General features: G+C 45.0%; 1 protein-coding gene and 1 pseudogene across 1 annotated transcript in view; one reads left to right on the forward strand and one right to left on the reverse strand.

Annotated features, from left to right (window-relative positions):
• The first annotated feature begins 239 nt into the window (after positions 1–239).
• Positions 240–17509, forward strand: part of COL24A1 (collagen type XXIV alpha 1 chain) — a 205312-nt gene continuing 188042 nt past the window's right edge. Inside the window, exons 1-2 of the mRNA XM_066624576.1 lie at positions 240–305; positions 7951–8213. Coding sequence (XP_066480673.1) covers positions 240–305; positions 7951–8213 — 329 coding nt within the window. The remainder of the gene's footprint in view (positions 306–7950; positions 8214–17509) is intronic.
• LOC136650253 (5S ribosomal RNA) lies at positions 13727–13846 on the reverse strand (annotated as a pseudogene).

Consider the following 17509-nt stretch of genomic DNA (forward strand, 5'->3'; position numbering starts at 1 on the left):
ACCTCTATGTATCTCTCATCTCCAGCACCAATCTGAAGAGGGAAAGGGTGGGTTTTCTTCCAAATGGTAGAAGATACCAAGTGTATGATATCTTGCAGAGTTTTTCTCACAAATTAGTATCCAAAGTTTACTGACAGCCCAATCCTAAGGGTTGTTTATGCTGCTGGAATGAGTGTTCCAGTGGCACAAACAGCTTTATGACTGTTACAAACATAACAGGGCCAGCAAGTGCAGCCGGAATGCCGCAACAAGCAGCAAATGGCATAGTCTGTGTGATGATGGACAGCGGCTGCTTGCTGCCACCAGTAAGTTTATGCAGGGGGCGGGGGAGTGGCAGGGATGAGTGGAATGATAAGGGAGGGAGGAGGGCAGACAAGGCACGGAAAGGGGTGGGTTCAGCAACAGTTGCGTATGCCGAATTCTCGCCCCCTCTCTGGGCCTGATCCACCTTCACCAGTTAACACAGTTTTGCACCAGTGATATCACTGGTTCAAGTTCAAGTTGACCCATGGTGGCTGCAGGGGCTTACCCCGAAGGGAACAAATTTTCCTTTCCCCCAAGGAGGCCTCAACATGCCAAAACTCCCCTGCAGGATACAGCAGATGCCACATTGGTGCTGCTGCATCACTGTGTAGGAAATTAGGTATGTCTGGGCTTCCCAGCAGACCGGTTTTCTGAAGCAACATTAACCCAGACTTCCAATTCCTATTTTTGTTTAACTGTACAATCTAACTCACCCAATTCAGAGATATTTTATATATTTTTGTTAAATGAGTTTTCTGAATTTTTAGCCTTTTAATAAAATGTTCGTAAGAGGGTAAGGATCTGTAAATGTCATGGGCTTTGGTGGTCAATTTGATGTAATGTCTTCAATGAAGGTACTGACAGAAAGGAAGACATAGAATATGAATCCACTGCTCTAACTTTTGGTAAGATGTAATTGTACAATCCCCAGTGAAATCTTTATTTCTGTAGATCAGGGGTGCTCAAACCCTGACTTAGGGGCCATTTGCAGCCCTCGGGGACCCCCAATCCAACCTGTGGGGAGCCCCCAGTCTCTAATGAGCCTCTGGCCCATGCTGGTCTGATATGATTGCTCTCAGTGTGAGGGTCAGCTGTTCAAACTCTTGTGCGAGCTGCGGTCCAAGGGCTCCCTCCACTGCTTACTGTTTCACATCTGTGAAGTGGCAGGAAAGGAAAAGTCCGGCTTGCTTTGCACAAGGCCTTGAGCTATCATAAGACCTTCATTCATTCATATATGTTCTATCTCTAATATATTCATTTATGTAAATTCATGTAAATGTATTCAAATTTTAAGTGTAAATTAATTCTTTTTTTCTTGGTCCCCAACACAGTGTCAGAGAGTTGATGTGACCCTTCTGCCAAAAAGTTTGGACACCATTGCTGTAGATTATGATAGGTGTATCCAAACTCTAATTCTTTAGGACAAAAAGGAGTTTAAGACAGTGTAGGTATTAAATATCTCACCAGCATTACTCTATAGTAATGTTGTCTCCCATTTACTTCACTGGGGCTTACTCGGGAGATCTTCCCTGTAAACTTTGCCCTAAATTACCAGTATGTTATTTCCTAGTGGCAACCAAAATTAGGACATGGCAGAGCCATGTTAAGCATTTTTAGTCTGCAATCCTATGCACACTTTCCTGGGAGTCAACCCCATAGAACACAATAGGACTTACTTCTGGGTAGGCATGCATAGGAATGTGCCCTTAAATCCCATACATTTTAAGCATGTATTTAATTCCCCCCAGTGAAGCCAATGGGAATCCCACTTTGGTTGGACCATAACTTGTGTTATTTCCCCACATTGTGTGCATATTGCTTCAAATGCCTTGAAAAATATCTGCAGCATAATGCCTTTTGAGAGACTTATTAGTATATGAGGATATATATGTGTATGTAATATTTATGTGGTGCAAATGCTTTTCTGACAAGACGCAGTGGGAAATGTGCATGTACTGAACATTTTAAACATTTGCCATACAAATAAAAGCCCTTCATGCAAGAAAGTCACACAAGACTTCTGCTGAAGTCAGTGGGAGTACTGTATGACTGAGGACTTGTTATGAATAAGGTCTATGGATTTGGCAACTTGTCCTTTCACAACTTCTTTCTATAATGTACACATAAGTCCATGCTGTATATTAACTTTGCACTGTGCATGTTTCAGGAGACCACTTGTCCTCTGAGACACAATTATATCATGTTTCAGGATAAAGATAGAGTCATTGGAAAATCAATTGAAGTCAAAATGGCAATAGAGAGAAGGCGATAGTATCATATTTCTTTTGGCATGATATTACTTCCAAATTACATCTCTTCTTCAAACATTTTCCAGGAGGATTGCTAGATCCTACTCTAATTGTATTCAGTACAAAACCTCCAAAACCATTCCATCATCTTTTGAACTCTTCCCAATATTTTGGTGCCAGACTTTGCTGGTGTACCCCAGTAGGAATTTAAGCTGAAACTGCCAATTCTTAGATTCACGCTAAATAAAGTAGCCCATATTTTTATGCGGCGTGTCTCTGTTTCTTGGCTGAGTGCAACATTGCTGATCAAGTTGGGCAGGATACAAATAGACCGTTATATTTATGGAGTCTGGAAAATGTTGTTGTTGCTGGTACTTAAAATAAAAAAAAAAAGGAATGTGTAAAATGAAAATGAGTCTAAAGCAAAGTTATTAGAAGTGGAAAATTAAAACCTATATATGGAGAGTTGTTTTTTTTTATAGGGGGGATATAACAGGAAGACAGATCATTAATGAACGACTATAGTTGTTTCAAGTGCCTTCACAGCCTCTTCCAACATCTTGGACTTGAACGAAGATGGAACTTCCATAGGGTTCAGCAAATCCTTTTAGCAAATGCAGTGCCCCCCCTCCAAATTCTGGAAGGGTACTAGGTTTAGCTGAGGTGGCTTAGAGTGGATGCTTATGAACAGTAGAGTTTGTGCTTGTATGAATGTATATAGTGTAATGCCAAAGCCTATAGTGGTTACAGTCTTGGAGTAGACTAGGGAAACCTGGGTTCAAAAGCCCACTCACCTATGAAGCTCCCTGGGTGACTTCCTAGACCAGTTCCTGTTTCTCAGCTTAGCCTGCCTATCAGGGTTATTCTGAGGTTTAAAATGGGGAGGGAAGAACCACATACACCACCCTGACTTCCTTGGAATAAAGTAGAAATCCTTGTGGACTTGCTCACAATTAGCAACACTACAAGGTTGTGTGTCTGGTAATATATTTTATGGAATGGAGCCTTCGGATCAAGTTCAGTGACAGAGCACATGCTTTGAATGCAGAAGTTGCCAGGTTCAATCCTTGGCATATCCAGGGAGAGCTGGGAAAGATCCCTCTCTCTGAAACCCTGGAGAGCTGATGCCAGTCAGTGTAGATAATACTGAACTCAGTGGACCAATGGCCTGACTCAGGAGAAGGAAGCTTCATATGTTTATATATATTTGGTGCTTTTTGCTGTGTTTGGCCCTTCACCTATTTGGGAGTCTGTAGGTTTATCTGAATGAGTTCAGTGACACATGCTCAATAAACTGAAACTTAGAGCTGCGGGGAAACTGTTGGATTTTTGTGAGCTGTCAGGACAGGTTTTTGGCCTAATGTGTATTTTTAGCACAGAGCATGCAGTTTTATTTAAGCCTTGAACCAACTCTGTGTTATTTCACAGAGTTACTCAGGGGCACAGTAATTCTATAGTGTAGTTGCACAGGTGTAGTATCGCTGGTGGAGGTTGTTATTTGAAGATACACCCGTAGAAGGGGGCTTGTGTTAATTCTCATGCTGCTCAGACTACTGTAGTTGAATCATAGGCTTATACCCTAACAGCACAATCCTATGCATGTCTACTCAGAAGTATCTTCTGTTGAGCTCCATTGGGCCTATTTCCAAGTAAATGTGTACAGCAGTGGTTCCCAACCTTTAGGAGCCCATGGACCAGAGGCAAAAATTGAAATCTTTGTGGACCACATGCAAACCCCTACTTCCTACACACACAAAAATTCTATTAGAGAAGATTAGAGAGGTATTAGATGCATTATTTATAGAGCAGATTTGTGAGTTACTACTTTTGTTACTGGCTGCAGGTGGTCTGTTCTCTGCCCTCTCTGTTAGTCCATGGGGAAGTGTCTCCTGAGTGAGTGTTCTCTCATGGACTGCCAGAGAGGGCAGGGAATGGACTGCCCACAGCTGCAGCTGGCACTATATGTGTCTTAATATCAGATTCATGTGCACGATGCAGGTAGCAGCCATTGCTAGAAGTAACTGAGCAATGCTGTTGCCTTCCACCTGGAACAGGGGAAGACCTCTTTGTCTGAGAAGAACAGGGACAAACCTGTTTAGCACTGGCAACATTAGGCTCTCATCAAACACATTTGGATTACATATGAATATGATGACAGGCTGGTAGGTTTTTGGAAGTGGGCGGGGAGTTCTCTTTGCATTTCTGTGGGAGAAAAGTTCTACACTCATCATTTGATCAGTATCATGATTCACATTTGATATTTGTATGGTGAATATATAAGTAATGGAAAAGTTGAAGGAACTCAGCATTATTATTGCTGGGAAAAGGTTATGGTAGATATGATGACTAGTTTCAAAATCTAAAATCCTCCTATAGATAAGAGGGAGAACATTTTTTTACCTGAGGGGCACTGAGGGCAGGCCAATGGACTGCTACAAAACAATGTACGTAAGTAAACTATCATGTGTCTGTTCCTGATTCTAGGAAATGTTGGGTAATGAAACAAAAGTTTATTCATAGAATTATTTTAGCATCCAATAAGTGAGTCACAGAGCTCCTGGTTGCCATTTTGCTTGAAGAGGAATGGTTATTTCAGGTGCTTGATGTTGATGTTTAGCAGTGCCTCTGCACAGCTTTTGGAAGTATACTGAATGATGGCATGTTAACATCGGGTCTGTTTTTATGTTCAAGAGGTCAGGGCCAAATTACCATTATGACAATTTCAGCCCATTCTTTGGCATCCCAGAAAGGTCAAATTGGTCCAAATTACGCAGAGTTTCCTGTGGCAGCAGGCCACTAACACTGCCACTCTTTGCTGTGGTGGTTCCCAAATGGTCATACTATGGCCATTTATGACAGCTGAACCACTGTCGTAACACTTAATTAGAACTGGGCTGTTATCGTAGCATAAACTTTGATAACCTTCTTGTAAGTTATGCAACTACATCAGACAGTAAAAATCTTATGCACGTTTGCAAAAATTATTTTAATTTGACAACTCTGTGGGATTCAAGTATTCATTTATTTAAAAGAATTTGTACCCTGCCTTTCCCTTGCCAAACCAAATGCCCAAAGCAGCTTACAAAATCAAATATCTCATTATGCACTGAGTTCCCCTCTCCTTCCCCCCCCCAGGTTATAGAGATAAGGGGAAAACAGCCCCCCCCCCCGCAAATATTGCAGCAAATACTACCCCAGGTATTAACCCCCAAATCTGTACATCAAAAGTAAGGAGACAGATCTTCCCCCTTGGGTAGCATAGGTGTCTCTTGCAGTCACTAATCCACAGCTACTGTTCACACCCTTGCTCTGTGTGCAAAAGATGGCAAAACACAGATAAGGAACTCTCCAGTGCTGGTCTTCATGCAGTCCACTGCCAGTGTCAGTCACTTTGCAGCTGAGATATCAGAGCTAAGATGCTTACTACCTGTAGAAGAGAAGCAGGGACCAATCCAACTCTGCTAGCAGCCTCCAACTTTCCAGCCCCAGCTGTTTCCAACTGTAATCTGCAAGTAGAACTAACAAGACAACTAAACTTTTCATAATGTGAAATCACATCTGGGGATTAAAGTATGCACTCCTCTACCAAGCAGAACACAAAGATAAGGTTCTCTTTACTAGTTTTGGCAAGCCTGAATCATTGATCGGAGACAGTGTACACTGGTGGGCATTTAGGTGTTTGAACCTGCAGGTATTTGGACCTTGGACCTGATGACACTAAAAAGGTGCAGGATGCTGTAGCAGCCTCCAGAACAGATGAGAACCCTGGGACCCAGAGGCACCCTTCTCCCCCCACCCCCCCATGGCAACCCAGCCAAAAGAGCTCCAGCACTAGGGAACCCAGTGCTCCTTGTTGGGATTCCAAACCAGGGATATGTGGTGTGGGGGCAGGAAGTGAGGCAGAACTGCCCCATAATAGTCAGTGAAAAAGCACCACAGCCGCCCCTCCTGCTTATACCCAGGGAGGCTCTCCTTACATCTGCTTTCTCAGTTGTAAGGAGAGCCTCCTCGGGTGTAAGCGGGTGGGGTGGCTGTGGACTATGATGGGGCAGTTCTGCCTCATCTGTCGCCCCACATCCCTGTTCCAAATCCATCTCCAGTTCCTTTTCTGTTATCCCTAGACTGGGGCCTCAAGAGTGGTAGCAATGACGGGCTCTGGGTTGAGGCTCAGGCCCCATGATGACACAGTGCCAGTTTGGCAGCTCAACAACTCCCATCCATCAGGCCTACTGCTCAAGTCTATATTTACAGCTGAATTAATAATCCAGACAAACCAGCACCATTTTCTTCTGTAACATTCTTATTATTTATTATGTATATAGCAGTGTTTCTCAAACTGTGGGTCGGGATCCATTGGTCGTGAGCCAATTTCAGGTGGGTTCGCATTCATTTCAATATTTTATTTTTAATATATTAGACTTGATACTACCATGGTATGTGACTGCATTTGGGGAAATGTTACAGACTTATACTTTTAAGAAGCTACTATGTGTATTCTTTTAACAATGCTAGTCAATAGGACTAAGGACTAATAGGACCTGAGTAAGTGTGGGTAGGATTGCAGCCTAGAATTGTTAAAAATGTTCCTGCTTGATGATGTCACTTCCGGTCATGACATCACTTCCTATGGGTTCTGACAGATTTTCATTCTAAAAAGTGGGTCCCAGTGCTAAATGTGTGAGAACCATTGGTATCATTTGTGGACATGGTGTGTTAACAGACTGAGAAGATGGTGACAACTGAAGCTTGGTACCAAAACTCTGCCCTCAACCCACCTTTTAAATCCTTCTCCAATAAAATATGATTTTCTTTAGTATTGCACATTATCTTTTTCCAAAATTCTGTGCAAAAGTGAATCAGAGCATTTTTGGAGGAATGGCTGCCGGGGGCGCATCAAATGTTTCCACATCTCTGAAACGTCTTCTTTCAATCAGCAGCCACAGCATCAAATCCCTTCAGTCTCCTCCCCATTGCAACAAGCTCTGAATTTGGGTCCAAGAAGAGTGTATCCCGGCATGCGTCCTAGGGCCCGATCCAATCCAACTTTCCAGCACTGACGTAGCCATGCCAATGAGGTCTCCAGTGGTGGTGCAGTCACAGGGGCCTCCTCAAGTTAGCATAACATTTGTTTGCTCAACTGGGGACTGAATGCCTATGTCAGCATGCCAGGTGCAAGGGAGGGCACCAGGTCTCTTGTTGTCTGGTGTGTACCCTGGGGTATATGGTGGGCCACTGTGAGATCTAGGAAGCTGGAGTAGATGGGCCTATGGCCTGATCCCATGGGGCTCTTCTTATGACTGCATTGGTGCTGGAAAATTGGCTAGGATGGGGCCCCTAGGGTGCCAAAGGAGCGTGGCTGGCAGGGTCCCCCTAGTGGCGTCGCAGCCGGAGCCCCCCAAGCAGCCCCACGTGCCAGCCTGCCTGCCTGAGGCCGGGTGTCGCGCGTTGCCTCTGCTTGGCGGGAGGGGACTGCCGGAGATGCGTGTGATGATGTCATGGCAAGGCAGCGAGCGGTGAAATTCAACACCGGAGCGTGGTGGGAAGGAGTTGCTCTGCCTGGGGTTGGCCAGAGGCAGTCAGTCAGTCGCGGAATGCCTGTGCCTGTGCCACTGCCGGACGCGGCTGGGAGCGAGCGCCTGCCTTGAGCCTTTGTCTTGCGCGCCCCGGGCACCTCCAGGGAGCCTCTTGCGCTGCGCGAAGACGCCCGGGCGAGGACGCGCGCCATGTGGAAGCCGCGCTAGCCCAGGCACGGCGCGGACCAGAGCGGGCGCAGACCACCCACCTCCGGGCTCGAGTTCATGGACAGTACCTGAACGCGGAGCGGCTCGGCGGAGTCGGCGTCAGTTTTCGCTTCGACTTTCGCTGCTCGGACAAATGCAGACAAATGCATTTGGGAGCTCAGAGGACAAGGAGTGGAAGCATCTCCCCCGCGGCGCAACCGTGAGTAAGGAGGACCGGGGCCCGAGGCCAAGCCCTGCGAAGGGGCGGGCTGCCGCCTGCCTCGCTGCGCGCACCTACGCGCCTCTGCCCAAAACTAAGTCGCGTTAGCGTCAATGGCTCTTACTCCCACGTAAGAAGGAGTAAAACGACTGCTACTGATACGTGGGAGTAGAAGCTGCAAGCCTCAGGCTACAATCCTGTCCACACTTACCTGGGAGTGAGAGCCATTGATTCTAATGGGACTTACTTCTGAGTAGACATGGATAGGATTGTGCTCTCAAGCGACGGTCCTTTCCACACTTTCCTGGGAGTAAACCCCATGGGACTTACTTCTGAGTAGAAATGCAGAGGATTGGGCTCTCAGGCTACAATCCTATCTACACTTTCCTGGGAGTAAGCCCCATTGGCTATAATGGGACTTACTCCTGAGTGGACGTGCCTAGGATGGGACTCTCAGGCTACAATCCTATCCACACTTTCCTCTGAGTAAGCCCCATTGGCTATAATGGGACTTACTTCTGAGTAGACGTGCCTAGGATGGGACTCTCAGTCCTCAATGAGCGATGCCTGGGCGAGCCTTGCGTGGCTGCAGTCTGGCCCACGGATCAGGCCTACTGAAAGGAGATCCATAAGAGTTATGGTGGTAATAGTAATAGTTGTTAATAAGAGTAATCATGTGTCCGCGGGACTGTCCCGCGATTGATGTGCCAGTATTCACGTGGTGGTGGAGGAAAGTGCATTGGCCCACTTCCCATTCCTGGATCAAAGGAGCTGCGTGGATGCAGGCAGGGACTCCCTCCCGGGTCTCCCCAGCTGTCCGTGTGAATTACGAGGCTCGCTTATCTACAGAGGAGGAGGAGACAGAGATGAACGTCTGGTCAGCCTTCCGCGGATTGGCTTGTCCTCTCTAGGCGAGAAGATCCTTTTGCTTCTACAGTATTTTTGTTTTTCCAGAAGGAGAGGACAGATGCACCGCGCTGGTGTTGTTCTTGGCCTGATCCTGAATTAGGAAGCAGTTTGAGAATAAATCAGGATGTTTGTGATGGTTGCCAGACTGAGTTTTTAGGGGGAGGGTCTCTTCTACTAGAGGCGATCCCTGTCTTAACACAACAGCATTTTCCTGCTCAAGCTTTTCAGGCTTGTCTTCAGGAACATGCCAACTCCACAGAGCAGTAGTTCTGAAACTACTTATGCTGATTTCCTTATGCTAACTGGGGGCGGGCTGCTGTGTTTTGTTCAGTCCACAGTCCTTGTTTCCAGCCTCTCATTGGAGGCAGGGAAGTTCTTGCCCCCTGACATCTGTCACTGGCAGAAACTCACTCACAGTAATCCTGTGAACCACTAAATGTGTAGACCACATCAACCAGTGGTATTTGTACTACTGGTGACACTAGATGGACACCAGATGGTGTCTGGTGGTACATGCGGGTCCCTTGCCACCTGGCAGCAAGACCAGTAATACAATGCGACAAGTAGCAGTAAGAGGCTCTGCTTGGCAGGCAGTGCTCCAGCATGTGCTTTTTGCATGCTCAAAAAAGCCCTTCCGTCTGCCTCTTACCTGTGTTTGTTGCATTGCATCTGGCCTCCCAATCCAGAAGTAACTGGTGACTTCTGGTGGTACTTCCAATAGGTGGACCATGCGAAGTGGCACAGTGGAGGAAAAACATCGAGAAATGCTGGTGTAGACTCACAATGCCATCCTATACATATCTAGTCAGAAGTAAGGCCCACTGAACTCAATGGGACTTACTTGCAGGTAAGTGTGCATAGGATTACATCCTTAAGTACTACCACGGAACAATGAGGTGCTCTTGATGAACATCCAAAGGCCCTTTACACCCAGTAGTGCTATTCTATGTGTTTGTGTATTTTTAAACTTCTAGTGTGGCAGCATTGAGGAGGACAATTCTGAAAGCAGAATTCTGCTTTGGAAGCAGAATTGCCCTTTCTAGTGCATTGAGGACCCCCTGCCCAATGAGGGAAGGCCTGTGGGTGGCTGCACATTCTTATGATCCTATTGCATGACCTTGTATGTCTTCTGTTGTCATTTGTTGCAAATCGAAGGAGCATGGTGTGAAGGAACCAAGTGATTTCAAAGTAGATCTCGCTATGTGATGCAAAGGAACAACTGCAGGGGTGTAGCTGCCTGCCTCCGCCTCCCCCCCCCCCCCGGCGTTTTTCCATTTCATTTTCTTTTTATATTGGTACTCTGTATTTCTGAAGGCATGAAACATGTGAGAATAGCATGTGTAGTCCTGTTGGTGGAAGGAAGTAGAAGGCACACAAGGTTATGATTACTGGAAGAGAAAGGAACGTTTTGAAGAAATAGTGTGTATTTGTATGTGTGTGTGCACATTGGTAGCAAACAGCAGACATCATATGCTGTTCCCCCTTCTGTGCCTGTAAGCCCAACACAGGGCTTCTCAGACTTCTGCCAGCAATTTTGCTAGTGCAAATCTGAGTAGCCGCATTGCACAGACTGGGGCTTTACCCAGGGTAAGGGGACTAATGTCCAAGCGCTGGATACAGTGTGGACCATGCAGTCCAGCTGCGCCAGCGCCAGTTAGGATGTGTGCGGGAGAGAGTGAGAAGGGGGGAAGGCATAACTGGAAAATTTTATCTTCTCTCCCTCTCTTACAGGCAAATGCTGCTTTGAGAGGTCAGGTTGCCAGAATGTAATTTCAGTCTTCTTCTCTCTAGTTCATTTTCTGTAATAATCTTTCTCTTCCCCTGAAGGTAACAGAAGCAAAGAGGCATTTGTTGTTACCTGTGGTGGGTAGATTACTCCAGTAGGTAGACTGTCAAACATGAAAAATCAAGGCGCTCTTTCTGGATGCTGTTTGATTTGCCCTGGGCTTTGCTCGTGTTCTGCTTAGAAAATGAACAGGCTTCTCCAAGCAGCCAGGTCTTTAATTTAACACAGCAAAGTCTCTCTTGGGGCAGTGTTCTATAAACAAATCCCTGGCATGCATGGTAGTCTTTCCACGAAAGAGCTGGAGAGCAATTTGAATGCTTTGTTGAGATTTGCAAGGCTGACTTCTTTGTTTCATGCCTCGCTAGTTTGAATTTATGCTGTGAATGTCAAATGTATCTGCAGTTTATGGCCTGGTTCTCATTGATGTTGTAAACCTGTGTCTGGGCTGTACCTCTTCAGACTTAACATCTGGTTGCTCACGTGAATGAATGTTCTTTCATCCCCCAAACTTGCCTGCACATAAAAAAAAAAAAAGCTAGATGTCAAGGAGAAGGCAGGATCTTTCTAGTTTTATAGCCTGACATATCATTTTCTGTAAACTAGTCTAATTTCCCAGAAATGCTTTTGATTGAATACTTTACTAGTTTTGGAAGAAGGAACTTTAGAAGTTGAGTGCTGCGGAAACTTTCCTTGCTGTCAGGGATAATAAAGGCCATAATCACACGAGCTTTTCCAAACACTTTAATTCACTGCAGAATCTTCCTGCACTTCAGATAATTCCCATTAGCATCATTCTTGTGCTTTCCTTGCTTTTGATGTCACCACACCCCTTCCAGCTATTGTAGGCAAAGAAACTCATCTACTGTCCCACCCAGATGGTGACCCTATAACTTAACTTACGGCACAGTCCTAATATTTGCCAGCACAGTGACCACTGTACCAGTGTAGGATGTGGCGACCGAGCTATGAAGCATGTTTGCTACACCCAGACAGTAGGCAGTGTTGGTGGAGAGGCCTGTGCCATCCTGCCAATGCTGAATCCCAAAGTAGCACCCAACATAGCAGATAAGCTCCCACAGGGTGGCACAGGGAGGAGGTGTGGGGGTGTGTGCGAGGAGGGGGTGGATCAGGCCTGGACTGGGTGGGAGGGTGGGATAGCTAGCAACAGCACACATCGTATGCTATTCCTCCTTCTGTGCCTGTAAGCCCAACACAGGGCTTCTCAGACTTGCGCCAGCAATTTTGCTCATGCAAATCTGAGTAGCCCCATTGCACAGACTGGGGCTTTACCCAGAGTAAAGGGACTAATGTCCAAGCACTGGATACAGTGTGGACCATGCAGCCCTGCTGCACCAGTGCTGGTTAGGATTGGGATGTTAGATACAGTGCTGTTAGGATATGGTTGGTGACAGATTGATAGTATGTAATCTCCTGCTTTCTGTACTGCCTGTCCACCCCACCACCATTTCTTTCACTGTCTCTCCTCTTTGGTTTTTGGTATCATTCGCAAGGTTGTGGAAAAGCCTTATCAAATTCAGCAGTGTTCCGTGAACCTCACACCTGAATTTCATCAAGGATCGTTCCCCCATCTCTTAAAAAAGTATATATAGATCAAAATAGATGCACCCAATACTCTTTTTTAAAAAACTTAAGTGTATAGGTTTTCCTCTGACTTCATCAGTTTTGTTGAAGTCTAGAGAAGAGGGATGGTAAAGGAAATAGCTATGTTGCAAACGCCCACTGATATGAAAAATGATGAAGAATCTGGTAATGAGACCACTCTGTTCCTGTTCATATGACCAAAGGAACATTCTGTGTGACTAAAGGTTAATATTAAAAAAGTTGAGCCAAAATGTGTATAATTCGATGTAGAAAATGATGGGTGAAAGACTATAAATGGACTTCAAACATATATGTTCGCAAAAGACACATGGACTGCAGGAAGGCTGAAATGTGATAAGAAATCCAACTTCTTGCGTGGCCATCAATCAGTTTTAAAACCCAGTACAAAAGCACTTAAAGCTGCATATCTTTCACACATAAGCATCAACCGCAGGAGACTCAAAAGCACTTGAAGTGGCACATGTGAAAGCACTGTGAATATGCTGAATAACCAGGAGTGTGTTGGAGAATGTGAAAAAGACAGGCAGCCCAGTCCCACGCTGGCTGCCAATACCATGGTACAGCAGTGCAGAAACTGCCACTGCTGTATCCCATGGGGCCAACGAGCCAAGCGAAGGTCTCCTCAGGGTAAGGAAATATCAGTTATCTTATCCTGTGTTGTGTGCCAGCAGCCCCATGGGCCTACTATGGTTCAATAATAGGTTTTCACACGGAAACTGGAAGTATGCTCTAGTCCCCAAAATGGAGCAATTTCTAGAATCAGAAAGTCCTGTGGAAGGGACCATGGGCCTCCTGGATCCTCCCCAAGGCCAGCAGGACCCTACAGGTAAGGGGAAAACCCCCGGGTCCCCATGGCTCCACAGTTGCTGCAGCGCCATCGGGACACCCTGTCCACCTCAGGCCCCACTGCTGCAACCACTTACCTGCGGTCCCAAAGTTCAAGTAGCACTTTGGGAACCGCTGATCTAGAAATTCTGGAATGAACCCAAAGCACTTTGGGATGAGCAAAACTGAATTTGCTGAAGGTGGGCATTGTTAGCCCAATTAACAATAAACTACAGTATGTTCAGCATAAGTCATTGTCTTAATGGAAGTTTGTTCAGGAGCAAAGGGATGTAGTTCCCTGTGAGTTAAGGAGCAATTAAACTTATAGGTAGTTGGTTGGCAACCTTCAGTCTTGAAAGACTATGGTATAAGCCTACAGCACCCGGCATTCCCAGTCGGTCTCCCATCAAAGTACTAACCAGGCCTGACCCTGCTTAGCTTCCGAGATCAGACGAGATTGGGCATGTGCAGGGTAACAGTTGCTATATAGGTAGTTGCTATATAGGTAGTATTTTTAAAAAAAAATGTTAGGTGCATGAACTGTAGTTTGGCAACTGAGAAGCAGAGGCTGGGTGTAAATAAACTGAAGCTTAATCCAGTCAAGACAGAAAGGCTGTTGGTTGGGGGTTTGTCTGAGCTGGGGACAGACCTTCAATCAGTTCTCAGTGAGGTTGTACTCCCCTGGAACATAATATTCATGCTTTGGGGGTACAGGCATACCAGTGGGTCAATCTATGGGTCAAGCAACACACTAAACATCCTAGTGGAGGGCCCAGTAGCTCTGTCAGTGAGTGCTTTATTAATCAACTTTTACTGGTATGCCAGTATAGCCATTCCTGGAGAAGTCAAACTTAGCCACAGTGACCCATGCCAATGTCACTAGAGTCATGCTGTGCATTCTACTTGGGGCTGCCCCTGAAGATTGCTCAGAGTCTGTAGCTGGTGCTAAAAGTGACTGCCAAGTTGTTTTCCTGGGGCGTTCACTAGAAGCGCACATTTGTGTGCATAGGTTCTGCTAACTTTTTGTATGCTTCCAGGCTCAGTTCAGGGTGAGTCAAAGTCTTCAAAGTCTTCAGCAGATTGAGACTAGGGTTCTTAAAGGACTGCTTTCTCCCACATGTGCCCTGTTCTCCCTACACTCAGATAATGATCTGAGGCCTTGCTTAGGGTGCCTGGGTTCTCTGAAACAAGTTAGCGGACACCCACATGAAGCAGGGACTTAGCAGCAGCAGTGCTGGCCTTTTCGAATGCCCTTTTTCTCCATGTCAGTGGGCACCAACATTCTACGGCTCTAGGCATTTGACTGCTGTGTGACTGAGAAGGCCTTTGGTTGACTTGATGATACTGGGAATCTTTTATTTTACTTGATTGTATTTTGCCAATTTACAGCCCAAACCTGGCATGTCTACTCAGAAGTCAGTCCCATTTGAGTCAATGGGGCTTTCTCCCAGGAAAGTGTGGATAGGATTGGGCTGCCGGCTGCTATTTAGAAGTTAATTGTTTTAGGAAGGGTTTATTGTTATTATTTCTGTTTTATATGTTCATCTTTTTGGCTATAGACTGCCCTTGGGTCCTATGGGAGAAAGGCAGCATATAAACTTTTAAAAATTTAGACAAACAAATATTAATATACTCTTAATATACCATTTTTGTGTTCTCCGCAATCTTTATTTTATATGTGACAATGCTACAGAGGTATAAGACTGTAGAAAAGATAGGCATCGGGCAATACGTATTACTTCAGTGGTTCTTAAAGTTGCTGGAGCCGTGACCCATCATAGTGTCTGGTGCTGGCATCAGAACCCACCTCCAGAGGCCTCTGCAGGCCTCAGAAACATGTCGGAACGCAACTGGAAGTTGCATTCCAAAACCAGAAGTGACCTGAAATCACTTCTGGAGGCGTTCCAAGGCCCACAGAAGCCTCTAGAGGCCGTCCGCAGCCTGGAGCAATGTGGGAGTGGCCTCCAGAGGACAGTCATGACCTAGAAGTGGCTGCTGGTTGTATCTGTTTGGCTCCTATTTGGAGCCAAATGGAGGCAAGGGCAGGCAGGCGGGCCTTACTTGTGATCTACCTGGCCTCAGCTGCAACCCACCAAGTGGGCCACGACCCACAGTTCAAGAAGCACTATATTACTCCATAAATATGTTTTGCTTTGAGCATCTATTTTCCTCCCACTTGTTTTGATGCTGCCTGTCCTCCTTCTCTCACAGTCCACTTCTAGAAAATACCTAACAAGCTTGCAATCTTTGTGGGCACTATCTGTCATACTAATTGTGCTTGTATTTCTTTCAGATTACTGACTTATAAGGGACTTATTCCTCTTCTTTGTTCCTAATTTGCAACGGTGGGGGGAAAAAAGAACACATGATCAAAGGACGAGATCAGTTTTCTAAATGGATTCACCTTCTGTAGAGTAAGGAAGGGAGTGAAACAGGGATTTACCAGTCTTTGGAAAAGGTTTTTTGGTTTTTTTTGGTGGCTTCTTCATGCTTTTCCTTGTTCGATTGATCATCTGTTCTTGACATTAGCCAGAAACAGATGTGGATGAGGAACATGCATGTACCTAGTTCCAATTACGTATAAGCCTAGGTTTGCATAGCTTGTCAAGTGAACTTTTCAGAATCTTTAACAGGAATGTAAAAAAGGCACCTATCTGAGCTTTTTCAGGCTGACAACAGGGGCATATTAGTAAACAATGGGGTTTTCAGTGAGTTTCATGCTTAGTTTGTTTGAAATTAGTTCACAGACTAAAATTAGTTCATATATTCACAATTGTAAATTCACTTTATATAGGCAGAGGTAGTACTGAAGGGCATCACCAATATTCAGTCATTTTTAATCATGATATGAACAGATTATTTATGTATTACTACTTTTTAAATGCTGAAGCACAGTTCAGTTTGCCAGCCAGTAATGAAATCAGCATTTCATTACTATAAATCAGCATTACTATAAATCAGCATTACAATGAAATCAGCATTTCATTACTATAGGTCAATCAGCGCCAGAGTATTCTAAGAAAAAAGATTATTTCCCTGCGTACCTACCAAACTTGCAGCACTTCTTTGTTGTACTATTCTCCAGAGAATCTTTTGCACTGCTCACCTCTTCCATTGTACAGAGACAATGGATATATTCTTTCCCACAATATCTTGAGAACATATCTTTATTAATTGCTTCCCTATTGTCTAAATCCTTTCTTCTTGCCTGACTCAAATAGTTATTGTCTGGAAAGGCCTATGGTTTATTAGTTGGTGAGCCTTAATTGATAAGCTATGGTAATTAGCTCTTGGCTTGGGTTTCATATGCTTCCTAGATCACTGAACAAATAACAGAGTTAAGCAAAGTTCATGTAACACATTGTAAGACAGAGACAAAGAATTCTGGGAATTATGCTAAGCATTCTTTCCATGGATGAGACAATTAAGCTAACAAGTTCTTATTCATTAAGGCTGCAATTTTCTTCATCTTTTCATGAGATTAACTGCCCAATTCTAACTAAATCCCTTTACCATGATGTAGCAGCTCTGGATGCAGCTTCTGCTGCATCCCACAGAAGATATTTGGCTGCTGGAGGTCTCCTTGGGGTAAGGTCTCCTTGCCACGGGGTAAGCCCCAGCAACAGCCATTCGTCAGCCCAGACCTGCACTAGCTCAATTGCCCAGACCCACACCAGCTCAATGGATCAGGCCTGAGAAGGGGCTTGGATTTCGTGTGCACTACTAAGTCGCTATATGTTGTGTTTTATGTCAGTTTGATTCCCTACGCAGTTGTTGGAAGGTGTGGTCCCTCTGTATTAGAAAATACAGAGAGAATACAGAGAGAAAGAAAAATGACACAAAATTGACATGGACTTAATCATGCAAAAATGTGGTAGAACAAACTAGATTATAAATTAATTTTTAAAAGCACAGGCTGATTCAGAGCATGCTCACTCACTGATCTGAACATATGGTTGCGAGAAGAAGAACCTTGTCTATATTGGCTTACATCGCTCTTGTGATTCATGTGTATGTGGATTTCTCTGGGATTTATTTCCTAGTAAGTCTGTTTAGGGATACAGCATATCAACTCAATCTTGTCTACTCTGACTTGTAAGTAAAGTCCCACTAAGTTCAATGAAGTTGACTCCCCAGTAAGCGTACATAGAAT

Source organism: Tiliqua scincoides, chromosome 4 (genome assembly GCF_035046505.1).
Source record: "Tiliqua scincoides isolate rTilSci1 chromosome 4, rTilSci1.hap2, whole genome shotgun sequence".
In the NCBI taxonomy this organism is placed as follows: domain Eukaryota; kingdom Metazoa; phylum Chordata; class Lepidosauria; order Squamata; family Scincidae; genus Tiliqua; species Tiliqua scincoides.